At 41.4% G+C, this 27,234-nt stretch overlaps 1 protein-coding gene across 4 annotated transcripts in view; it reads left to right on the plus strand.

Moving 5' to 3' along the window:
* OLR1 (oxidized low density lipoprotein receptor 1) overlaps window positions 1-12,887 on the plus strand; it is a 33,891-nt gene extending 21,004 nt beyond the window's left edge. For 2 of the 4 annotated variants that reach the window (XM_061630516.1, XM_061630375.1), the window contains exons 3-8: window positions 3,226-3,482; window positions 5,310-5,396; window positions 6,874-7,023; window positions 8,680-8,831; window positions 9,993-10,105; window positions 11,661-12,887. In XM_061630516.1, coding sequence (XP_061486500.1) covers window positions 3,398-3,482; window positions 5,310-5,396; window positions 6,874-7,023; window positions 8,680-8,831; window positions 9,993-10,105; window positions 11,661-11,790 — 717 coding nt within the window. In that variant the 5' untranslated portion in view covers window positions 3,226-3,397 and the 3' untranslated portion in view covers window positions 11,791-12,887. Of the gene's footprint in view, window positions 1-956; window positions 1,165-3,225; window positions 3,483-5,309; window positions 5,397-6,873; window positions 7,024-8,679; window positions 8,832-9,992; window positions 10,106-11,660 lie in introns of those variants that run through there. The other 2 variants (XM_061630448.1, XM_061630572.1) reach the window with 2 other exon arrangements.
* Window positions 12,888-27,234: the final 14,347 nt, after the last annotated feature.

The following is a 27,234-nucleotide window of genomic DNA, read 5'->3' on the forward strand; positions in this document are numbered from 1 at the left end:
GGGGAGCTACATTTTAAAAACAGTGTACAATAAATAGGTCATGGTCAGCCAAATATGGTTTTAAAGCATAAAATTTGTTAGAGGCGTGCTTACTTGTGAAAGATATTATCACTCTAGTCGTGCGTTGATTGCTATATAAGAAGAGGATTCCACTTATATCAGAGGGAGCAATTTGGATTGCCACACGAGATGTTAGGTACTTACAGAACTGATATTTATCAGGATAGTGTCCATACTTCCTCAGAAAGTTGGGGAAATTGAGTAGGACCACTTTGTTTTGCTCTAGAACTAGATTCATGTGAGCTGAGGATAACTTATTTTTTGTAACCTTTTTCATTGCAGGTTTCTCGATTGATATAGGTACAAATATTTTCCTTGCAGGTAGGACCACATCTGTATTTATAGCCTCTGTGGACTTTTGGCTATTAAATGGAGGGGAGGGATAGGAATGATTTTTCAAACAGTTTGGTTTGTTGACATTTTTGGTTAAACCAGAATCCAGCTGCGACAGTTTGTTAATGGACTGACGAGTTGAAGATTCTAATTTTTTCAAGATTTCAAAAAGGGGCTTAAAATTAAATTTCTTATAAGGGGGGTGTTTAACGTTCTTTATGTTCTTAGATTTCTTGCCTTTCCTTGCTGCTTTCCTGGACTTCGGGTTTTTCATTGGTGGGACTGGTTGATTGATGGGCTCAAGATGTTTTGTAAAGTCCACCTTGTCAAGATTAGTTGTGACATTCACGGGTTGCAAAAAGTTATTTGTCATGGATTTTTTTACTATTAAAGTCAGGGTCTTTAAAAGAGCGTTACACTCCACGAAGTAGGTTTTCATTTTATCAAGTTCATCAAGGACCAGTAGTAATGGCCTCAAGCCACTGGAGGGAGGTAGAACCTCTGGAAGATCCTCCGTCATTGTGCTCTTGTTTAGCGAAGGAGTACTAGCAGGAGAGTGAAACGATGTATGAAGGCAGGAATGTGGAGCTATGAGGCAGCTTGTTGAATTCCCTTTAGCTAATAGGTCAGCAGCAGCTAATTCCATGCTTAAGGGAGTTGAATACGAACCATCTCTCAGTGGCGTATATTCGTTTATATGGTTTAAAGACCAGTCCATGATTAAAGGTGTCATCAAGGGGTCAGGTTCTGTCGGAGGGATTGTTAAATCAAGTGAGTCCAAAGCAGGTTCATGCCTGAAGAACGAAGTGATTTTTGGCTGAGAGGGTTGATGTATAAGTGACTGGGACTGAGACTGTTGACTATCCACCAGCTCTCTGCATCTTTGTCTTGTCAAGACCATTTTATGCAGCCGAGACATGGGGAGGGAGCAGATACTAAAGTTTTTGTTTCGTTTAGGCAGCAACTCCCGAGAAAAAGTATCGGAGGAGGTCAAAACACGGTCACCATCTTAAAACCTCCCGAATCCTGGTCGGCTTGTAATCTTAATTACAGCTATCCTTTGGCTTTGAAGTGATGTTTTAAGTTCTGGGCTGTATGCCAAGTCTTTTAGCTTCACACTATCGCTTTTGCCTAGAGGTGAATGGAATTGAAAGGCTTATATTTTGTAAATTCAGGAAGCTGAAATGAAGGGCTGGGAAAATATCAGCTTACCCTTCACCGGAACCGGAAGTCCCCTATCTACTCGTCTATGTGTTTAATTATGTTTTGGTTTTTGGTATAATTTTTCTGCATTTTTAGTAGTTTAATAATGTTTTAATTGTATTGGATGTTTATATGTTGTGAACCGCCCAGAGAGCTTCGGCTATGGGGCGGTATAAAAATCTAATAAATAAATAAATAAATAAAATTGTTCCAATCTTTTGCCTATTAATTCCTGCATGTTATTTTTCCGATCAGCAATACATGTGTTAATCTTTTTATCATTATCGAATTGTCCTTGAGTTATTTTTTCCTGTACTGCTTTTATTTGTTTTAAAAGTTTGTTGTAACTGTTTGTTGTCCCATGGGGATATACTCTGTTCTTCTGTCTCCCTCTTTTGTCACTTGCCTCTGTTTTTTTTTCTTGACCCCATTTCCCCCAAATATTCTGTTATTTTCGCTTTCCCTCTTGCAACTTCTTCAATTAGAGGTATCAATATGACTATAGTACAGTTGCATTTTTTCTAACTTGTTCTAAATTCTAAGTTTCTAAGTTTTTCTAAGTTGTATTGTTCTTAGTCTTGTGTTTTGTTTTCAAAGAATGAAAAAGCAAATGGGGGGGAAACTCACCAAATCCTTCCCTAGTACTGGTTGCTACATTTCCTACATTGCTGTGGTGGTGTTTTTAATGTGAAAGATTTTAACCAAGGTCCTGGGATTTTCTGTGCATGAGCTTCTAGAAATTGGGTAGGACTAGGACTGGGATGTCCAGAATCAGCAACAAAGTTCATTAGGTGAACTTCAGCCAGTCACTTCATCAGAGCCTACCTCATGGGGTTGTTGTGAGATAAAATGGGGGTGAGCAGGCTGGGGAAACCCTGTATCCCAACATGAGCTCCAGGTTGCTCTCCCTGCCTCTTATTATAGCCATGGGATTTTGGTTCTATAGTTGAATTTGAAAATAGCACATTGCCACAATGTCAAAAATGCCAATATATATGTAGGGTGTTAGAAGTGTAGTAGTCTGGAGCACTAGTAAGGCTTGCATTTCTTAGTTCTTGTTAAAATGTTTCCTGTCAAAACCAAATCCCAGAATTCATCTCCCCCCTGCTTCCAGCTATCTGAAATAAGTTATCATGTTTGACATGATACAGATAAAAAGTAGTGTTCCCTACTCACTGCTCACCCACATCTAGCTCTTTACACCATAAACTGTTTGGTGATGGTGACATAATATGTCTGCTTTGTGCTTTCCTTTCCTGAATACTGGAAGTAGTTGTTGGGGGGGGGGGCTTCATGGATACAGCAGTGACATGCATGTATGTGAAAAGAAAGAAGCAAAAGCCACAGTCCAGACTATCAGTGCACAACAGAAGGGGCTGAATACTTCACATTATTGGCATAAAAAAATGGAATTCTGATCTAAAACATCTTAAACTTTTCTTTCTCTGCTACACTCTGCAAACTGTACCTCAACTTCTTTCCCACTATTTTACTCATATCTTATATCTCACAGTACAGTTATTTATTTGTTCAAGCATATAAATAAATACATAGTTTGCCACTCTTTGCACTTCAGGTGCATCTTTTTTAAATTCATCACTTTTTAAAAATCTTTCTATAATTTTGCAGAAGGGAACATGCACACCCTTTTAGTCTGCCTTGGAGGACAAGAATGTGTCATCTCATACAAATCATAGATTCCTGGAATTGCGTGTGTGTGCATCATTCTCGTGTGACTATAAAGCATCTGTCTGACTGAATTCCAGGCATTGCTCTAGTTTATTCTGGAAGCCTGCCAGAAATGGCTGAAGAAGTTACCTATGCTGACCTGAAATTTATTACACTGGAGCAGAAAAAGGAGGTGTTCCAGAAGAACAAAACCAAAGGTAATGTGGTGACTTAGCTAATCCATATTTACAGAGTCTGCTTTCATGCCTGGAAGCCTCTCCAGGTTGGGGTCTATGATCTTACATTCTATTCTTTTAAAATTCTAGTTTAACTGGGAAAATTTATACAATTATTTCTGGACTTATACATGTTCCGTTTTTGCACACGTCCATTGATTTGCGCCTGTCCCATGCACCCCCATTACCAATGTAGACATGCGCTTTGATAAAACACTGCAAAAAAGGCAATCTTGAATGTAATCACAAATATTGATTGCTTTTTTTCTGTAGTTCTATCAATACACTTCCATGAATTAGGAATTTTTATGGTTCAGACTAGAGGAAACAACGAACTGTTTATTTAAGACTCTAGTGAGACATATGTAGATTCAAAAACACTACAGCGCGAGACCATTCCTTAGACTCTACTGTACCTTCATCTTTCCGTTCTGTTTTCTTTCCATTCTGTTTTTTGCAAATTCTACCATTAAGGATCTGGGGGAGTCCTTCTCTCAGGCATTCTGGGTGGGGTGGTTCTAAAAGCAGCTGCTAATGAAACCTAAAATTAAGAGGGAAGTTACAGTAACTTTACTCCCCTCCCATTTTAGGCATCATTAACCATAGTAACAAAATACAGCAGTAGTACAGTTGCACTAATTCCCCAACACGCAAACACACCACCAGAATGTCTCACTTTTATCAGCTTTGGTTGATATGCTAGCTGCAACATTATTTGCATGGAGAGAGTTTGGCCACAGTTATCCGACACTCTAGGATACTATACACACTTATATTATGGCATAAGAAGAAACTGGTCCAAACTAGGACTGCAAGTTTATCAACTGGAACAAGGCAGTCTGGTGATATTACACCTGTGCGTTGTCAATTGCATTGACTATTTCCCTTCCCAATAATTAAAAGTGCCAGTTTTAACTTTTAAAGCTCTAAGCATGAAATCAAGTTACCTGAAAAAATAAGATTAAAATTTCTTTCCTGCATCCTTTGCTCCTTGTCAAATAGATCTCCCCTCTAGCAGATATGCTTCCTGTTAGCAGGCAATGATATATTTATAACCACTCAGGTGGCAAAATTTGCTCTAGCTGCAGGAAAAGTAAGAGTAAGTTACCTAAAACACCTTGTGGGATGAGTGGGAGGTGCCCCTGCTGTGCTAGTCTGACCGTAGTATCTACACACTAAGACATGGGGTGGGTCAGGGTATCTCCCTCTCATGAGAGGAAACATTTATTTGATCTGTACCGCTGCTTTTCCACTCTATGTTGTTGAACTGTGTTTTATTGTAATATGATCTGTTTTTTAATATGTATTTTGTATCTTCCTTTTATATCTGTTTAATTGTGGTAGCCTATGGCTTTGAACGATAAAGACTTCATTCATTCATTCACCTGAAAAAATACATTTTCCCAAGTATACCTTAAGATCCTATATGGAATCCCTGCTCCTGGTGCCTCCAGCAAATGAAGTGAGATAGGTCATCTTTGGAGAGGGTCTTTTCAGCAGTGGTACCCTAGCATTTATAATAATGTTTGCCTGCTGCAACATGTGGTCGTTGGGGTGCCAGGTAAAAACCTTTAGGTCCTCTCTGTTGTTAAATGGGAGTGTTCTATTTTTATTCGATTTAGTTTTGATTTTATGCTTTTGTTTATATTTACATTATATTCATTGCAAGCTGCTCAGAGCACTATACATTACGGGATAGCTTTAAAAACTGAAAACAAAGAGGAGTAAACAGAGACTATGGAGGAAGTGGTGAATATATATATAAAAAGACATTGACATTCTTTTGTTTCTACTCCACATCTCCTTCAGTATACCACTATTGGCGACCTACAGCTGTGACATTTGGGATCGTCTGCCTCAGTCTCATTGGAACAGTTGTGACTCTGAGTTTCAAGGGTAAGCAGGAGTAGAGAAGGGTATAAATGGTGGGCCATGGTTTGCTTGAAAAAAATGTAAATGCCCAGCCCACCATGAAGTATATTCCTACCAGTTCTCCTACAAGATAGATGCAACTTGCATAAGCTTCTGTTTTAATTCTGGTCACATTTTTTTAACCCTTAGAAGTGGGAATGTCTGTTTATTCTATAACCACAATAATGTTAAAGAACTGCAGTAACCGTGCATAGATTTGGTGTCATTCCAATTCTCTGGAATAACTTCCATTTTAACTTGAGAGACTGACTCCAAGCAACCTGTGGACCACTTCTTCCAGTGCTGACTGTCCCACAGGGCGCAGATGTTACAGCAAAAAATGAAGCTACCTCCAGAAACAAAGAAAATCAAGTTGATTTGCCCTTCCTTGACTAATCTATGGAATGGAACATATGGTTTTCACACTTTTCTGAATGTTGTGGTACAGTTCTTGGCCCCCAAAAATATGCATATGTGAATGTAAGAACTTATTTTGGAAAAACAAAATTAATAAAAGAAACTTTATTTTTTAAAAAAACATCAAAATGCATACACAATTGTAGATTGTAAAGGTGAAAAAGGTGAAAAAACTACACACACAAATAATGCACAGTTCCATGAGCATGAGTTTGATGTGACTGATGTTTTTTGTTTTGTTTTTCTTAAAAAGCAGATTGATGTTTGCTTTTTGGAGGGCATGGACTAGAAATAAGACATCCATCCATCCTTCCACCCTCTTTTCTCTCCACCCGCTTATATGTGCGACATATAGTAAATCACATTGCACATTCCAGACATTGATAACTTCATTCGTTGTTTTTTTTGTGAGGGCAGGGAAGCTCATAATGTGAAAACGTGTTCCGTGAATGTTAATTATCCCTAGAGGGAATAGGGGAGAGTAGAAAACCAGAGGAGCTGGTTTTCGCAACAGACTTAGCTTGAGATTACTATAAATCTCAAATTGGATGGTGGGGGAAGTCACATCCTGTGGTGGGGGAAGTCATATGCTCTGTAGACTTAAACGCCCAGTGGCACTAATAAATTGAACCTCCATTTATGAATAACTGATGGTAGTGAGGGAGACATAGAGATATCTATCTGACCACAGCTGAAAACACAATGCTGTTTGGAATAATAGAAGTAGCAATCTAAACTGGCAGGACTTCTTGTGCTCTTTTGTAAGCAGTGGTTACAAAATGGGTAGAAATGTAAAACAACAGATGGATTCAGCTGGCAACCTGCCAGTGAAAATATAGCATGGCCAACATGTAAGTCATTCTTTTGGTCTTCCAAATATTGAGGAAAATTTTGCCACAATCTAAAATATGCTTCTTTTCCTCCCATAAAATAGATTTTCCTCACCACTGGTAGGATGATATAAAAGACTATCTTATCACACAGTAATAGTAGAATATGATGATGATGATGAAAAAGCTTGTTGTAACTTTGTTATGGATTAAAGTTATGCAGGCATCGTATGTATTGAGCAATCAGAATGAAAACCTGACCCTGCAGAAGAAGACCTTGGAAAACTTATTCACACAGCTGCATATTCTGCAAGCCCAGAAACTAAACCTTTCAGAGATTGTAAAACAACTCTCCAACTACAGAGGTAATAAAGCAATGAAGTGTGGAGCATTTTGCTTTAAAGTATTTGTTGTATATCTCCACATTCTGTAAGATAAAATTGGTACAAGGAAGTTTGGCATACGTCAGCAGGACATTTCTAAATTCAAAATGTCCACCAAAGGCAACAGGAAAAAAACAGAATAGTAAAATAGTACAGGTCAGTCTGAAGGGTTCCTCACAAGGTCATCACTGAACATATATGGAAAGGCAAAACAGTCTTAAATGAGAAATGTCTATGTAGCTTTTTCTATAGGGTGCTCAAAAGCAGGGAAGGGGAAACTGCAACCCTCCAGATGTTCTTGGACTCTATCATCCCAAAGCCAAAGCTCAAACAATGGTAAGGAATAATAGTTGGAGTTCAGCAACATCTGGAGGGATACAGGTTTTCCATCTCAGTTCTAAAGAAATCAGTTTCCATTTGGTTTCCAGTTATTGTAGTCACGGAGAAACAAAACTGTGTCATATAAAAGGAGAACTTCTCTGGTAGGACACCCAAAATTCCTGAAAGGTTTTTCCTTACCTAGTTGCACTAGATGAAGCACATCTGAAAGCAGGTTCAGCCAGTTTGCTTTGTGCCAGACACCAGCCATATGAAACAGGACGCTGCAATTAGATCACTTTACACTTTATAGCTTTACACTTTATAGCTTTATAGCTGAGGCACAGAAATATGTAGTTGTGTATTGTGACTATTGCTGAGAACAGCATCACAACACTCACAAAAGTGCAAAATCCACTATTTTCATCTGCAATTATTAATAGTCCTGTAAAATCACTGCTAAAGCCAGTGTGGTGAGGTGGTTAGAGTGTTGGACTACAACCTGGGAGACCAGCGTTCAAATCTCCACATAGCCATGAAGCTCACTGAGTGAAGTTGGGCCAGTCACTGCCTCTCAGCCTCAGAGGAAGGCAATGGTAAACCACCTCTGAATATCGCTTACCATGAAAACCCTGTTCATAGGGTCGCCATAAGTCGGGATCGACTTGAAGGCAGTCCATTTCCATTCATTTTCCAAAATCACTGCTGTCATAACTCCAAAACTCCATGAGCAACCATTAAGATTTCACTAAGAATCTTAAAAACGTTTTTGCCTTCCCTCCTAATGATTTCTGCAATCTAATCTACAATATGTAAATAGTTTACAGTGCTGTTTGTGGCATTTCACACATTCTGCATACATTTGCAGCCATTTCATACATAATGTAGCAGCAAAGCCTGGCCTGTCACATACCAGTATGATAGTTATTTGTACAGAAGGTACTTGTTACATTCCACAGATTAATACAGATTAATGCAGAAAGGGAACTGAATTATAGATAAAAACGTGCAAAAGTGGAATGGAAATCTATCTAAATGTGCCTATTCCTATTTCAGACCATTACTGAAAAGCATGTCTGGCCTCAAAAGCCAGATGTGAAAAGTATATCAGCTAAGCATATCTGGCCTGAATGTACTGAAAAGCACATCAGCTAAGCAATCTGGCCTGAAAACAGCATTACAATCTGTTTCTCTGAGGATTTGTTTAAAGTATCTTCCACAGTATTGAATTAGGGTTACTTGCAGGTACAGTAAATGTGACTAGGCAATTCCTGTTCTCCCATTGCGCTTGCATAATATTTTTGTCATTTTATTTTGAAGATTATAAATGCAGTCCTTGTCCAGAGAGGTGGGTACAGCGTGGAGAGAACTGCTACTTCTTTTCAACCAAATGGAACTCTTGGGAAGAAAGCAAAGCACAGTGTGCTGCACTTAGCTCCAGACTTCTTAAAATAGAGAGTAAGGAGGAACTGGTAAAGACTGATTCCTATCACCACAATTTGAGTGCATATCTCTATTATTATGCGTAGCAGGCATGTAAAGTATGCTTGAGAGTATGTAAATCAAGAGTGTCAAGCTCAAATGTAGAAAGTCCAGCACGTGTCCATTAGCTACACCCATATGTTTTTCACCAGTCCTAGGCTGAGTTACAATAAAATAAAAAAGGGTTTTGAGGATTCAGCCCCTGCTCTACTAGGCAATAGACTGCAACAGAGGCAGAGAGATTATGCTCTGTTTGGAACCACCACTGCCATAGGATAGGCATGGCGTGTATTCATACTTCTATTTGGTCAGTTTTCCACTGAGACTTAGGCCACCTGCATACCAGCAGCTCCTCAGAAAACCAAAAAGGCTACAGAACACTCCATGGTCAGAGAGGACACTTAGGAGCAATTGTGTTGATGGTCCTCTACATCTTGCCATTGCACAATGAAACTAAGGAGTGTCAGATGAGCTCAGCTTAGGTACCTAAGGTCTCAAGTTGTAGCAAGTAGGCACCCGATGCAGCTTTTTTAGCACTGGCATTACATGTAGCAGCTAGGCACACAATTTTGTGTGTTCTGCCTTAGCTGCACATCAGATCAAGAATAAAGGCAGCTCCACATAGCTCCTGTTATAGTACTGAAGTCTCAAGTTGGCAAAGCATGCATCATTGTGGTGAGTTATCCATGTCCAGGAATGGACATAGCTGGCATACTTCGACATACTGAGTTTGAGACAATGATGAAGTATCAAAGCAGACAGAGGCTCTTGGAGATGAACGTCTGGATGGAGGGAGAAAGTTCTGAAGCAAAGAGACAGGTATTTCAATGATATGTGGTCTAAAAACGTGGGTGTGGTGGTCATCCAGAGGCAGTGTGAGAGTAAGAACAGCAGAAAGATCAGAACAGATACCTGAGGGAGAGACACTCAACACAGAGAAGAAATTAAAATAAGAGCTTCCCTCTGTGGAAACATTAATGAGTCTTAATAGACAACCAGCTGAGAAGACTGCTAATAATAATGTGGAATAATGGTTACAATGTTGGATAAACTAATAATGTGTTGAATAAGAAGTTTTAAATTGGTACTAATTTTATTTTATTTTACGTAAGTGGAATGTGATTTGGGTCACTGCTTTTGTCTCCATACAGGAATTCATACTTGAGTCAGCACAGGCCTACAATTCTTTCTGGATTGGTTTATTCCACAGTAGAGCTGATGGTCCTTGGTTATGGGAGGACAATAGCACCTTTGCAACTGACCTGTAAGTAGAGAATTTTATCTTTGTGAATTCTGTCCAAAACTAATGCACAGACAGACTGGTTTTCCTTCGGCTTTTAGACTTCATTATAATTTAAGATGCAGTTCTTGCCTGAAAAATGTGCCACAATGTATTTTAAAATACTTTATATTAGAAATGTGTATTTTGTAAGAAAACTTAGGGCATAACATTGTGTTGCTTGCCAACCCCACCTACAATGTCCCATGAAACTAGGCTTGGGAACCTTTCGGCAACCCACATGCAATAACATTACTGCCTCACCTGCCCCACACTAATTTAATCTTCACATTTCTGCAAGTTTTTCACATTTCTGCACGTTTCTATGAGTTTTTTATGCCATTTTGATTAATATGCACATTTATTCTGCAAGCAATTTATACCATACTATACTATACTGCATATGCTGGAACAGGATAGCCTGATGACCTTCAGGTCACTAGCCCATGAGGATGGTCCAGAAGCTGCAGCTACCGTTCAACTGCTCACTGAAGCAGCATACCACCATATTATTACCCACCAGGCTAAGTACAACGTGCTGCTTACTGGTGTACATGGTTTTTAAAAAAGTTTATGAATCACCTCAAATTTTTTTGTAAGGTTTGAACACACTTTACAGTCTATTCGTATATACATTTTGTTAAATCACTAACCATAAGTAATAATTCAATAAATAATAAAACTGATTTGTCCATCCTTTGTGCTTGAAAAAGCAACTCAAATTGGAGATGGTGGGATTTATTTTATTGCAATTTAGTTTATTTAAAACATCCACCTAACACCTTCTACTCCAAAATTTCAAAACATTTCACCATAATCTGAAAGAATTGCCCTTCTGACAATAGCACTGTTTATCTAGGTGGGGATGGAGGTGGGCGGCAATGAGGTTGGAGCTTTTTAGCAATTGCCAGTCTGGCACTCCCAATGGTACAACCACACTGGTCTGACTCAACGCATCCAGATAAGCATAGTGACAGCTCTGTTGGGAAGGCAGTTCTGTGATACCACTCACTAACCACTCCTGACATCGGCACTTGACATTTCAGATGGGGGGGGTATGGTTTCCTCCATGATCTTTCATGTAATTGGGAGACCAGGTTGCCTGTAATTTGACCTTTTTCAAACTGAGTGCTATGATTAGGCTTTATTAAACCAGTCTCCTTGCTCACTAGGACTCCCCTAGGAAACCTGAAATGGATTGTATTATAGCCATGCGCATAATTAGCATGAATCCCTTAGTCCATCATATGAACATACAACCTGTTGCCCGTTTTATCATAACTATAGAAATTAGCAGATACATCCTACACCCTGTATGCCTGTTACCAGATATTACCTATAATGTGTGCAAAGCATACTCTTCTTTTTAAATCCTCTCTATTTCCAAAATATGTTCAATAAACCTTAGGCCTGCCTTGTTAGGAATATTGTAGTGATGTGGAATCTAGCCTCACTGTAGGAAATGCAGCTAGACTTGGAGTGCTGTTGGCAGCTCAAATGAAATATCTATATGTTATCTAAATTATAACTTTCTTTTTAGGTATAATATTCCTGACGTCAGCTCCAGTAATTATCCCACCTGTGTGTCTATTCTGGGTGGGAATCTAATTGCATCTGATTGTTTGGGGTACCGATTCTGCATCTGTGAGAAAGTGGCCAGGCAATCCTAACCATCAGTAAGGTGTAGAATTTCAGCTACTGATTCCAACTGAACAAGCTCATTCATCAATAATAATGTCAGATGATATGAACATTTGTTTTATGCACATACCAGCTTTGCAGTGACAACCTGCACCTTCTTTCATTGCATTCCCTCTCTTGTCTTGCACACTTCCAAGCAGATTCTACCAAGAAAACTTCAGAAAAAGCCATGGATTACACTATCGATGTGTTGCTTAATTAATGAAAAGATGGTGCCCATTTCGGTTGAGAATAAGGGGGAGGGTCTACAAGTAGGCAGAAACCAGGGTAACAATAGGAAAAGATAACAAAGCTGGAGAGTGGTAGAGGGCCCATAATTTCCTTGTATTTGCATTTTTTTTAAAATGCCAATTGTTTCTGAGTCACTTGGTACCTTTTCCACTTCAGTCTATGCTTCAGGTTCCAAGGCAGCTCTGAGTTTTGCATTTATGGCTATATCCGAACCCTACGAGAGATTAAGCCTACTAAATTGTAGGCATATCTAAGGGAGTTTTGTACAGGGCACCTTTAACTTTTCACTATTTAAAAACCAAAGGAATTTATAATCTTTTTATTTTCTACCAGATGCAATTTGCAGGCATGTCCTAACAACATGCAGCCTGTCAACATTCACAATAATAGCTGTGGAATAACAAAAATTACAGAGGTATAGTTGGTAATGGTGGAAAAAGAGACCATGGATCTCCAGGAAAGACATGGGTCTCCAGGGAAAACGTTACATTCCTAGTAAGGATGCAGTTCCCCCAAGGTAATTAGTGTGTAGGGAGGTATTCTCTTCTGCAGATACATTCTCTTTTTCCTTTCTCGGTTGGAATGGAAGAACGCCATAAAATGTCAACCACCTGCAAGGACAAGGGATGGTGATGGTGGGCTTCTTCCGCACCTCCATGGATTTAATTCAAATCTCTCCATTGACTTGGGTGAAGTACAGATCCATGTGAAAAACCAACACTACCCTACATAAAATCTCTGTGCTTAGAATGCTCTGAGAAAATAATTCACTGTGAATAAAATCTAGAGTCGGAGTTGTTATATGGAAAGTAAGTATAAAATGTATTTGCAATAAAATGGTCATTTTCTTGTTATGTTGTAAGGTCTCATTGGCCAGCATACAGATTGGTTTGAGGGCTCTGGACTGCCTTCAAGTCGATCCCGACTTATGGCTACCCTATGAATAGGGTTTTCATGGTAAGCGGTATTCAGAGGGGGTTTACCATTGCCTCCCTCTGAGGCTAGTCCTCCACAGTTGGCTAGGGCCTGCTCAGCTTGCCACAGCTGCACAAGCCAGCCCCTTCCTCGTCCTCAACTGCCAGCTGGGGGGCAACTGGGCTCCTTGGGACTATGCAGCTTGCCCACGGCTGCACAGGTGGCAGGGCACGTAACCCCTGAGCCACTCACTGTGGATAATAATAATAATAATAATAATAATAATAATAATAATAATAATAATCTTTATTTCTACCCCACCCTTTTTCCAATAGGACTCAGAGCGGCTTACAACTAAAAACAACACCATGAAAACATACAGAGTATATTATTAAAAAAGAATTAAACTATGAGAGGTGATCTTTAGCTGGCCCTTGACACCCAGGAGACATGAGTGGGGATTTGAAGTCACATACTCTGGGCTCCCAGCCAGGCTCTCCTCCCCACTGTGCTATACCAGCTGCTCTAGCTATATACGCCTATCTAAAAGAAGTTATTGGGCTAAATAAATAAAAGTCCTGTCTTTGCTTTACCATACTACTGGGATCTGGTTAACTGCTGGGATTTAACGTATTTTAGAATATATATATTTAGTCACACACTGGGATGTACATTCTGGACTTATTAATGCTCCTGTTTGAGCAGTCACCTCTTGGGCTGTCAGAAACTTGACAAAGGTTGCAAAAGGCAGGTTAGGTGGGGCAGCTGGTTCCAGTGAGGGGAGAATTAGAGCGATGGACCTGGTCTCCTCATCTGAATATTAACTGGGCTGTCACACTGACCTAGTACTGGGCATTTCTTCACTCAGCTTCCTTTTAATTCTGGGGGGGGGAGGTTTGGTTTTTTGGAGCTGCTCAGAAGTCTAGGGAGTCCCTGATCTGTCTCAAGATACCTTGTTAATAGCACAGTCTCACTCAGAAACTTGAGAACCTTCTCCAGATCACCCAGATTTGTCCCATAATTTGGGGTACACGCAAAGAAAATGCACATCCCTTATCCCTAGGAAATACCACTTTCAGAAACAGAGATGTTGCCACAAGAGGCAAATCAGTGCAATTTTGCTAGGATGTAAGAAAAAAACCCTAGAGAATAAACCTGACCAATCAATAGACGGAAAAGAATGAATAAAAAGAATGAATGAATGCCAGGTCTGTTGCCCAAAAAACATCCCTCATCCATGATATGATATTGGATGAGGGTGCGGACCTGGCATGTATTACGGAAACCTGGCTGGATGAGGCTGCTGCTCCTTATCCTTGCGGCCATGTGTCCAGCTGGGTTCTCGTATGCACAGCAGCCGAGGGTCGGTAGTCAGGGAGGGGGAGTGGCGGTTATTTACCGAAGGTCCCTGGTTCTCACCAGACCTCCTCTCTGTGAGACCAAGGTGGCAGACTGCATGTACTGGAAGTTGGGCCCAAAGGGCAGTCTAGGGATTCTCCTCGTGTACCGCCCACCCCGCTGCACGACGGACTCCCTGGCCGAGGTGCTGGAGGTGGTCTCGGCTGTGTGTGTACAGTCCCCAAACCTGCTGGTATTGGGGGACTTCAATGTACATTCAGAGGCCATCCTTACTGGGGCGCCTCGGGACTTCATGGAAACCATGGCTCCCTGGGAGCTGCACCTTATTACAATGGGGCCCACCCATGTAGCCGGTCACTCGACCTTGTGTTTGTCTCGGGAGAGGAGGGGAGTGATCTGAAAATTGGGGGTACATCCATCACCCCCTTGTCATGGTTAGACCACTACTTGGTGAGGATGGACTTTTCGGTGCCACAAACCCTCCGTGAGGGTGGAGGACCTATTAAGATGGTCCGCCCCAGGCGTCTGATGGATCCTGATGGATTCCTGAATGCGCTTCGGGACTCTCTGGAGCATGCACACAGCCACTCGGTGGAGGGGTGGAATGCCGCAATCGCCGGGGCATTAGACCAGGTGGCTCTGAAATGCCCTGAATAGAGCACAGACGGCACCGTGGTTCACCCCACGGTTGCGAATTCTGAGGTGGGAGGTGAGACGGCTAGAGCGCCGGTGGCGGAAATCTCGCTCTGACGACGATCGGACACATGTTAGAGCGGCTGCAGCAGCCTATCATGTGGCAATAAGGGCAGCAAAAAAAGATTTTTATGCTGCCTCTATTGCATCTGCAGAGTGCTGTCCCAGGAGACTGTTCCAAGTGGTCTGGAGCCTGGTCAGTCCAGTTGCTCCGGAACCAATGGAACATGCTAAGGCCTCCTGTGACGAGTTTGCTAAACACTTTGCAGAGAAAATCGATCGTATTAAGAGTGCTATTCCGTGCGCTGTGGACACAGTGAGTGAGCCAGAGGTGACCAGTGGTGCTCTGGTGGTGTGGGATCGGTTCCAGCTTCTTCCATCTGATGAAGTGGACAAGGTGCTTTCAACCTTAAAGCCAACTACTTGCTTACTCGATCCTTGCCCATCGTGGCTCATTATGAGCTGCAAAGATAGACTGGGTGAGGGGATCAAGATGGTGGTAAATACATCTCTCGAAGAGGGAGTAATGCCATCAGCGCTCAAGGAGGCAGTAATAAAACCAATCCCCAAGATCTGAACAACTTTCGCCCAGTCTCAAATTTGCCATTCTTAGGCAAGGCGGTTGAGCGGGTGGTGGCAAAGCAGTTGCAAGCGCGCTTGGAGGAAGCAGATTATCTGGATCCATTTCAATCGGGCTTCAGGCCTGGACATGGGACTGAAACAGCCTTGGTCGCCTTGGTAGATGATATGAGGAGGGCGTGGGATAGGGGCGAATGCACCTTCCTTGTCCTCCTTGATCTCTCAGCGGCTTTTGATACCGTTGACCACGTTATCCTCTTGGACCGCCTGAAGAGGTTAGGCATGGGGGGCACTGTATTGCAGTGGTTTCATTCCTTCCTCTCTGGTAGGTACCAAAGAGTGGCATTGGAGGATGAGGTCTCGGATCCTTGGCCTCTCACTTGTGGGGTGCCACAGGGTTCCATAAGAACATAAGAACATAAGAAGAGCCTGCTGGATCAGGCCAGTGGCCCATCTAGTCCAGCATCCTGTTCTCACAGTGGCCAACCAGGTGCCTGGGGGAAGCCCGCAAGCAGGACCCGAGTGCAAGAACACTCTCCCCTCCTGAGGCTTCCGGCAACTGGTTTTCAGAAGCATGCTGCCTCTAACTAGGGTGGCAGAGCACAGCCATCACGGCTAGTAGCCATTGATAGCCCTGTCCTCCATGAATTTGTCTAATCTTCTTTTAAAGCCATCCAAGCTGGTGGCCATTACTGCATCTTGTGGGAGCAAATTCCATAGTTTAACTATGCGCTGAGTAAAGAAGTACTTCCTTTTGTCTGTCCTGAATCTTCCAACATTCAGCTTCTTTGAATGTCCACGAGTTCTGGTATTATGAGAGAGGGAGAAGAACTTTTCTCTATCCACTTTCTCAATGCCATGCATAATTTTATACACTTCTATCATGTCTCCTCTGACCCGCCTTTTCTCTAAACTAAAAAGCCCCAAATGCTGCAACCTTTCCTCGTAAGGGAGTCGCTCCATCCCCTTGATCATTCTGGTTGCCCTCTTCTGAACCTTTTCCAACTCTATAATATCCTTTCTGAGATGAGGCGACCAGAACTGTACACAGTATTCCAAATGCGGCCGCACCATAGATTTATACAACGGCATTATGATATCGGCTGTTTTATTTTCAATACCTTTCCTAATTATTGCTAGCATGGAATTTGCCTTTTTCACAGCTGCCACACACTGGGTCGACATTTTCATCGTGCTGTCCACTACAACCCCGAGGTCTCTCTCCTGGTCGGTCACCGCCAATTCAGACCCCATGAGCGTATATGTGAAATTCAGATTTTTTGCTCCAATATGCATAATTTTACACTTGTTTATATTGAATTGCATTTGCCATTTTTCCGCCCATTCACTCAGTTTGGAGAGGTCTTTTTGGAGCTCTTCGCAATCCCTTTTTGTTTTAACAACCCTGAACAATTTAGTATCGTCAGCAAACTTGGCCACTTCACTGCTCACTCCTAATTCTAGGTCATTAATGAACAAGTTGAAAAGTACAGGTCCCAATACCGATCCTTGAGGGACTCCATTTTCTACAGCCCTCCATCGGGAGAACTGTCCGTTTATTCCTACTCTCTGCTTTCTGCTTCTTAACCAATTCCTTATCCACAAGAGGACCTCTCCTCTTATTCCATGACTGCTAAGCTTCCTCAGAAGCCTTTGGTGAGGTACCTTGTCAAACACTTTTTGAAAGTCTAAGTACACTATGTCCACTGGATCACCTCTATCTATATGCTTGTTGACACTCTCAAAGAATTCTAATAGGTTACTGAGACAGGACTTTCCCTTGCAGAAGCCATGCTGGCTCTGCTTCAGCAAGGCTTGTTCTTCTATGTGCTTAGTTAATCTAGCTTTAATGATACTTTCTACCAGTTTTCCAGGGACAGAAGTTAAGCTAACTGGCCTGTAATTTCCAGGATCCCCTCTGGATCCCTTTTTGAAGATTGGCGTTACATTTGCCACTTTCCAGTCCTCAGGCACGGAGGAGGACCCAAGGGACAAGTTACATATTTTAGTTAGCAGATCAGCAATTTCACATTTGAGTTCTTTGAGAACTCTCGGGTGGATGCCATCCGGGCCCGGTGATTTGTCAGTTTTTATATTGTCCATTAAGCTTAGAACTTCCTCTCTCGTTACCACTATTTGTCTCAGTTCCTCAGAATCCCTTCCTGCAAATGTTAGTTCAGGTTCAGGGATCTGCCCTATATCTTCCACTGTGAAGACAGATGCAAAGAATTCATTTAGCTTCTGTGCAATCTCCTTATCGTTCTTTAGTACACCTTTGACTCCCTTATCATCCAAGGGTCAAATTGTCTCCCTAGATGGTCTCCTGCTTTGAATGTATTTATAGAATTTTTTGTTGTTGGTTTTTATGTTCTTAGCAATGTGCTCCTCAAATTCTTTTTTAGCATCCCTCATTGTCTTCTTGCATTTCTTTTGCCAGAGTTTGTGTTCTTTTTTATTTTCTTCATTTGGACAAGACTTCCATTTTCTGAAGGAAGACTTTTTACCTCTAAGAGCTTTCTTGACTTTGCTCGTTAACCATGCTGGCATCTTCTTGGCCCTGGCGGTACCTTTTCTGATCTGCGGTATGCACTCCAGTTGAGCTTCTAATATAGTGTTTTTAAACAACTTCCAAGCATTTTCGAGTGATGTGACCCTCTGGACTTTGTTTTTCAGCATTCTTTTTACCAATCCCCTCATTTTTGTGAAGTTTCCTCTTTTGAAGTCAAATGTGACCGTGTTGGATTTTCTTGGCAATTGGCCAGTTACATGTATGTTTAATTTAATAGCACTGTGGTCACTGCTCCCAATCGGTTCAACAATCGGTCCATCCTCTCCCCGATGCTGTTCAACATCTATATAAAGCCGCTGGGGGCAATCATCAGGAGATTTGGGCTGCAATGTCATCAGTATGCGGATGACATGCAGCTCTATCTCTCATTTAAATCTTCACCGAGGTTGGCTGTAGATGATGAGCTTCCGCCAGACTTTGAAGACTTGGCTTTTCCAACAGGCCTTTGGAATGGGTTAAGTTTTACTGTTGGGTTCTTAAATTTTGATTTTTAATGTTCAATGTATCTTATCTTGCACGTCACCCAGAGTGGCTGGTCAACCAGCCAGATGGGCAACTAATAAATAATATAATATAATATAATATAATATAATATAATATAATATAATATAATATAATATAATATAATATAATATAATATAATATAATATAATATAATAATAATAATAACAACAACAACAACAACAATAATAATAATAATAGAAACCCTGTCCAAGTTCCTGGAGTCGGTGAGTGGCTGGATGGGAAGGAATAAGCTGAAGCTGAACCCTGACAAAACCGAGGTACTGTTTGTGGGAGACAAGGGAAGGCTGGGGAATGTGGACCTGGTGCTCAGTGGGGTAAGATTGCCCCTGAAAGACCAGGTCCGCAGCCTGGGGGTCATTCTTGACTCCCAGCTGTCCATGGAGGCTCAAGTCTCGGCTGTGAGCCGGGCGGTGCTGTATCAACTCCATCTGATACAGAGGCTGTGCCCCTACCTTCCCAACCATCTGCTCCCACTGGTGGTACATGCCCTGGTCACCTCTCGCCTAGACTACTGTAATGCGCTCTACGTGGGGTTACCCTTGAAAACAGTCCGGAAATTGCAACTGGTACAGAATGCGGCGGCTCGTATGATCAAGGGTAGCCGCCGACAAGATCATATTACTCCAGTTTTGAAGGAGTTACATTGGTTACCAGTTGTTTACCGGGCCCAATTCAAGGTGTTGGTTTTGACCTTTAAAACCCTATATGGTTTTAGCCCAGTCTATCTGAAGGAGCGCCTCCAGCATCGTCAGGGATGCCGCTCAACAAGATCAGCCTCAGAAGACCTTCTCTCGATCCCACCGGTTAAAACAGCTAGACCGGTGAGGACCAGAGAGAGGGCTTTTTCAATAGTGGCCCCCACCCTGTGGAACTCTCTCCCAAATGATCTCCACCATGCCCCTTCTATGATGAGCTTCTGCCGGGCCTTGAAGACCTGGCTCTTCAGGCAGGCTTTTGGGGTGGGTTAGGTTTTTACTGTTATAGTTTTAAATTTTAACGTTTTAATGTATTGTTTTTTATCTTGTACGTCGCCCAGAGTGGCTGGACAACCAGCCAGATGGGCGACTAATAAATTTAATAAATAAATAAATAAAAATAAGGATACTGTATGAAAACATTTTAACAATTTGCAAAGACAAGAATAGCTATAGATAGAACCAGCAATCATGTGACTTCACAACACTGAAAAGCAGAAATTGGGCACAATGTCACATCAATGTACTCTAAAATATCTGGATGTGATGACTGGATGTATCATTCATATACTGATTCTACCACAGTACATTTTTACTTGGATGTACAGCCAGCTGAAAGCCACTGAATACAGCAGCCCTTCCTCCCAAGAAAGTCTATGTTGGATTGCACAGGAATTTTTACTTTTTTTTTTCTGGCCCCAAGCCTGTGTCTTTTCAAGAGTACCCCCATCAGATATAGTATCCATAGAATTGAACTGTTAATCAAGCAATAAAATCACAAAAGCATTATCAGCATTTCAATTTCTTACCTACTCCCAGCACACTGTAAGTTCCCAGGATGGGTTACAGCAACTTTAAACTATTAAAAATAGTTTAAAACCAGTCTTCAGTATGTGATGGAAGAATTTGCTTCCAAGAAGTAGAAAACCATATTTTAATCATAGTTTGAATTATTGACCCAGAGCTGTGACAACAGCCACCTTCTGGTGTTTAGCCTGAAGAGATTATATGGTAGTCATTCTCAAGTATGTGAAAGCAGGTGATGGAGCAACTTTGTATTCTGTATTCTTCAACCAATGAGATCACATAACAAGGAAAAAGATTTAGATTAAATCCTAATATGAACTTTCTGATGATACATGGAACACTGCCTGGGAAAGTTGAAGACTCTCCAAGTCTTGTAAGAACGAATAATATAATGGGGGTGACAACAATGCTGGGAAAAACAGAAGGGAGTAGAAAATGAGGAAGACCAAACAAAAGATGGATTGATTCCATAAAGGAAGCCACAGACCTGAAGTTACAAGATCTGAACAAGGTGGGTCATGACAGATGCTCTTGGAGGTCGCTGATTCATAGGGTCACCATACAACATAATGGATTTGAAGGCACATAACAATGGTGCCTTTCCTCTGTCATTTCCCCATAGGGTTTAAACATAGAAACTCAAGAGGGAGCCTCTTGGGAAGTCATTTTGGATAGAAAACCAGTGGGGAAGAGTTAAGTGTACACTTCCTGCCTCCTTACCACTTCTCCTACTCCCTTCTATGATTTCCTCCCTAAAGGATTTTTATGCCCTGTAGGTACAGTAGGCCACAGAAGCATATCATGTCACCTCATTGCACTCAGATATTTCTAAATAATTCTCAATAGCACGACAAATGAAAACTAATTACATATACAGGAAAGGAGAAACATCAGTTTTACACTCTCATTTATGATTACAGACAAGAATTCTGTCAAAATATTTTGATTTTGTGGCACTTTGATCCTCTTGAAAAATAGTGACAGGTGTCTCCAATCAAATGTCAGTTTGAATGATATTGTGTTTCATATAGGCTTTTGTTCCATGGAATATTTATATAGAATATGTAGCACAGGAACAAAACCTCATTAGGTGCCATTTAGTGCCATAGTGAACATGGGCCTCTTCACCTGGCCTTTGAAACTGGAGACGTATATTTATGACACACCTTTTGGTGACCTTATGATGAAGAGTAGATAAGAAACTTTGTAAGAATATGAGACTTAAGCCTTATTGTTTCTAAAAGTTGACTAATTCCTTCTGGGTGCATCGAGCATCTTTTTTATATATTATATGCTTACCAACTAATTCCAAACTTCTGAATGTGAGAAGACCACATCCTATAAATATATTTATCCTATGTATAGGACCAGGAATATTTCCCAAACTAAAAGAAAAGAAGCAGAAAAGTTATACAGATTCCAGTTTTTGTCAAAACAACAGATCCATCTTTAAACATTATACACACGGAAGGAGAGAAGTAACCACTTCACCACAAAGATCAGTAGCATGATGGGTTACGAAGTTCTCAGACCTCCCACCCCCCAATAGAGATTATACATTCAATGATGCTGTTTTCACACCTTACGAGCTGGAGATCCTCTGCACAAATGTGCACACTTCCCCTTTCATTAATGTTTAATTAGCAAAGAAAGAAAGAGGATTTGGTAACAGTGCTTTTAGTTCTGGAGCTTAATGAATACTCCATAGTCCACAGAGAGAAAGCTAGATATTATGGAAAAGCTACAGTGGTATCAGAAATAGTCTTGGTGCAAACAGCAAAACTATTATGTGGGTACCTCCCCATCTCTTAACTCTCAGATTCTTTCGGTGCAGGTGCTTCTCATAAGGTGCTTATTTATCAGAGTATGTGGGGTTCAACAAGGGTGTCACCATGGTGTAAGTGACAGAAATAAAAATGTCCTCATCTACAGTGTATCCAAAGTTGGGCATCAGGTAGATAATGGAAGCACACCCAAAGTGCACTATGACTATGATAAAGTAAAGGAAAGAACAAAAAAACAACAAAATAAAAATTACAATTTCTCCTATATAGTATCTGGCACACACTAATTCAAGCAAAGATGCTATATCACAAAAAAACCCTTTATGATTAACTTTATTTGGCCCACAGAACAGCAAGATAAATATTGCTGTCTCTGATGTGGAGAAAAGAAATCAAGCTTACTGAAAAAGCAACCAGGTTTGGTACAGATTTTGATTAATCAAAAATATCATAATGTATCATATGGATACATATCGGTCATACGCCATCACTGCCAGAAGCATACAAGCTGTGCCCGCAAAGCCCAGGAAAAGACATATCTGAGTAGCACAGCCAATGAAGGAAATCATCTTCTTTTGTCTTGGAAGATCTGCAAGCATGTTAGGGATAATGATGAGTGTGTAGCAGATTTCTGAAAAGGAGAGAATGGCGAGGATGAAGTCCATGGGGATATAAAGGCTGTGGTCAAGCCATATGCTACTGATTATTATGGTGTTTCCAACCAAAGTTACTAGGTACACATGTACCAAACAGATCCAGGATTGTTATAATAGTTCTTCAGTTGATGAGAAATACCAGTGCACATGGTATGTTGTCATAATGCATTCAATTCCCCCCCCAAAAAAATGAAGAAGCCACGAGTGGTTTAGATTATTTAACTTTAAAGCCTTGTGATGTCCAATAAAATGTACCCCTTTAATGGAAATACATGATCCTGGAGTCTGGGCAGCTAGTTAAAATCTAAAGCTCACTCTTTCTTGTTTGAGGAGGTAAGTCTGAAAAAGTATGAACATGTGAGGGAAAACATTTTTTAAATTAAGTAGTGGGTCAATTTTGGTTTTGGGAAACAAAAGTCAACACGGCCCAAATATATAAAAGCTATGTTATATTAGAACAACAAACAAACAAAAATTAATTATGTAAAATACATTTTATTGTCAAGAAAGAAAATATTAAAAGGAAAAGTAATGCAAAAATGCAAGAGTTCACAATACGAGCAAAAATATATATAAAATCCTGAAAATTTGAACAGAAAAACACTGAACAAAAACCATACATGAATCAGACAAGATTATGTAAGTGCAGAGTCATCGATAATCGATGTCTCCACAATGTTGCTTGTGGAATATATTGTGCTTCCACAGTAGATTATCTGGATAATTATGTACCAAACATTTCAGCTTCAGAGCCTTCTTCAGTACCCTGTTTGGTTACAGTGTCCTTTGGGCATGTTCTTTGAGTCACACAATTACAAAATTACACATACATATTTATAAAAATATGTATATGTACTGAAAAACAGAAAGCAAGTATGTTCGGATTTAAAACATATTCACTCAGGCAAAAAACCTTGCAGTTTAAGAATGTACCTATAACCCACAGATATTTCTATCAAACTTTAAAAAGCAGGGAAATTGGGCAGCTATAGTGAATGCACCAGGGGAGCAGGAGACCTGAACTCCTCTCTGAGATATTGTACTGCCCTACAAATTGGTCAAAATGCAAACACCAGTTGGGTTGGTCTTTCACAGTCCAATCCACTTCCTGTGTACCTTGGAAGAATTTGGTCACAGGCAAGAGACAACAGAAGAAAAGAATATATGTTACAAGGATTCTTAGGAGGGAAACTTGAGTAAAGACATCATTTCCAGCATGTGAGTGAGAACAGAGTTGGCCTCTCCCATTTCAGCAAGGAGTCAGTGTCCTGAATCCGGTGGATCTGCTTTAGTTTGTTAATAAGACAAGCTCAACATAAATTACAGTTATAAATTGAGCTGGTATTTTACTTCCGCCAGATTCAATTCGACCAATCATTTCAAATGCTGGAAATGTTTTTCAGTAAATGACAAGTTAAAACATATGGTGGGATTGCTAAATGGCAATGCAATTGGAGTTCGTAAACGATCTGAGCCGTAATTGGATCTAGGATGACCTCCTATATCTTAGCATTCAGTATAATTGGGGAAGATACTGATCAGAAAATTGCATAATTTTAATTTTTTTCCAAATATCCTAGGGACAGCCTAGGGACGGTTGGTGTTTTATTCCCAACATTAGCAGTTCCCAGGATTTTTTCTGGAAAACCATAAGAGTCCTTTAAATATGTGCAGATGGGGTCATCATGGACCAAAAAGCTGACCTTTAGATGACAAGAAACTCAAAGCTGTGCTGAGGTGTGGGAGTTTGCAGAGAAGGTGAATAAATTCTTTGTATTGCTCTTCACAGCCAATCACATATTGTTATAACTGAAAGAATAATAAGAAACAGTGTAGGAGGAGGTGATAGGAGGGAATTTTTCTGCTATTTTTGTTGTTCGGTGCCTTCGAGTCAATTCCGACTTATGGCAACCCTATGACTCAGCAACCTCCAAGAGCATCTGTCATGAACCACCCTGCTCAGATCTTGTAAGTTCAGGTCTGTGGCTTCCTTTATGGAATCAATCCATCTCTTGTTTGGCCTTCTTCTTTGTCTACTCCCTTCTGTTTTTCCCAGCATTATTGCCTTTTCTAATTAATCATGTCTTCTCATGATGTGTCCAAAGTACGATCACCTGTTTCATCACTTTAGCTTCTAATGATAGTTCTGGTTTAATTTGTTCTAACACCCAATTATTTGTCTGGCAATAGGAAAGGACATAGCTTTTAAACTCAGGCATACACTTGGTGTTCAGGAACTGCGGTCGCTTGGCTCTAGAGACAGACAGAGGGACTCCAGCAGGGTGCCAGCAGCTGCAAAAAAAGTAACAGGACTACGTCCTGAAGTGTCCCCCCAGAAAAGCATAGTTAGTTAGGAGTGCATGCTGTACGGGCATGGGGGAGAAAGAGACCAGTAAGTGGCCTAAGTAGGGTGGGGGCAGTGGCAGTCTAGGAGAGCCAGTGGCCTATGCATGCTGCATGGCAGTGTCATTTGTTGAGGGGGGAGCATTGGTGTGGAGCAACCAGTGGGGGCAATGACACAAGAACAGTCGAGGAGCATGAGCAGGGCCATGGCAGCCGTGCACACCAAGACTGGAGGGCTATTACAAGTTATTGGTGAGGGGAGTGGCGTATCAGTGTTTGGGAGTGCCTGTAGGGGTGTTTGAGAGTCCTCTGTGGAAGGTGGTTTGGGAGCACCTGGTTGGGGTGGTGGTGGTGGAGGTAAAGTTGGTGCACAAAGATTGAAGTTCCCAACTACGTTTTGTCATACCTGCCTGACCAGCACTTACCTCGGAATAATCAGCATTACATTTAATAGGACTTATTTAAGAATAGACATGGCTATGTTGTAGACTATAGAGGTGGTCTGTCTCTGAATATGCTGAAGTCTGATGCTGAAGTTAGTTACTAGTTCTCAGTTCCTTATTTGCTCCAAGTTTACATATCCCTGAAGCCCAAAATACATGTTGAGTTACCCCATATCATATTTCTCCATGATCAGGGGGCTGTCCCCCTCAAAAACAACAATAAAGTTACTGAATCAAAAGTAAATCATGATGATGCCATACATTTTTATGATTGGATGACATCATCATGCATTACTTTTGATTCAGTAACTTATTTTTTATAAGTAACTGGGATTCACATCCTAAAAATCTGCTCACACCCCCCAAGAAAGGGGAGGATATCTTCTAAGAGATTCCAGTGCTTCTAGCCTGACTGAGAGCTTCTGCTGGGCACACGGCATGGATATGTGCATTTATGCACAACCAAAATAGAACACAAAATAGTGTGCAGAAACAAATAAGTACACGAGGGTGAACATCCCACAATCTGCTCTGGACAAATCATACACCTGAGCAAAGTGGAGTGTGCCCTCTACGAGATGCCACTGCATCCTGCCTGACCCAGATAAGGGGCCTAGTAGGAATGCATGCAGCCCATGCCCCTTGCTTGGGAGGGGCTGAGCCTTCTCTATCAATCACCCACACTGGGGTCTAAACTGCTGTCTAAGACCTATGGTGGCACTCCTGACACACTTTGAAAGTAAACTGATTGAAAGTAATGTCAGTTGTGCACAAGACCCCTCCCCACACACTCCTCTTATGCACTGTATGCTTTGCTTCTCGAAAGCTCCACCCTTCCTCCACCCCACCCTAACATGGCATATCCCTAACGTTGAGAGAGAGATTTTTTTCTTTTATTATGGCACTTTATGCAGTGTTTTTCTTTACATCCACCAGCCAACAATTGTCATGGCCCCGTCAGAGGACTCATCAGACGAGGATGACTCGGGAGTAACAGCAGCAGACCCAGAAGGAGAAACGGAGGAAACTCCTGAGAACCCAGCTCCTTCTCCCCCTCAGCTGCAGAGCACCCCAGGCACAGCTGAAGCCCTTCAGCCAGACGCAGACAGTGAACAGGATACTCCCCCTCACCTGCAGAACGTAGACAGCAGAAGGTCAGGCAGAAGAGGGGCAGGCCTGTCCCCTTAAGGCCAAAACGCTGAGGGCTCACACCTGCTGACAAACCTGCTCCTTAAAAGACAAACCTTGGGTTCAGCTTGTCCGTGACTACAATGTCAGGCGTGACCACTGTGTGTCTTCCTATCCCCTGAACCTGGACTTGGACTGATCCCTCGGCAAACTAGACCCGGACCTTCACTGACGTCTCTTCTGGATTTCTGGCTTGGCACGTAAGCTTTGAACGGCCTCTGCCCTTATCTTGCTTCCTCCTTGCTAGCCTGGCAGATTTATAGCCAAGCTGCCGGCTGAGAACTTACGGCCTGGCAATTACCAAGGAATCTCCAGCCCTGCCTGCACCCCCACCGACACTGCTGTCTCAGTGAAAAGCTGACAACAATCATGAATACTATAAGGTATGTGGTGTGTTGACCACTCAGTCAAATCTCATGTTAGCTCTATCAAAGCAGAGGTCATCCTTATTTCTGATTGTGATTGACAAAATACACAAACTATCCTACTTTTTTAATGGGTCTGCACTTATTTTTTCCCTTTGGCATGATGGTATGAGGTATTGTAGGTGGTCATAACATCACTTGGTAATAACATGCACATTTCAGTATTAAAAAATGATAGCTTGAGGAGCTCAAGTCATAATT

Source organism: Rhineura floridana, chromosome 1 (genome assembly GCF_030035675.1).
Source record: "Rhineura floridana isolate rRhiFlo1 chromosome 1, rRhiFlo1.hap2, whole genome shotgun sequence".
In the NCBI taxonomy this organism is placed as follows: domain Eukaryota; kingdom Metazoa; phylum Chordata; class Lepidosauria; order Squamata; family Rhineuridae; genus Rhineura; species Rhineura floridana.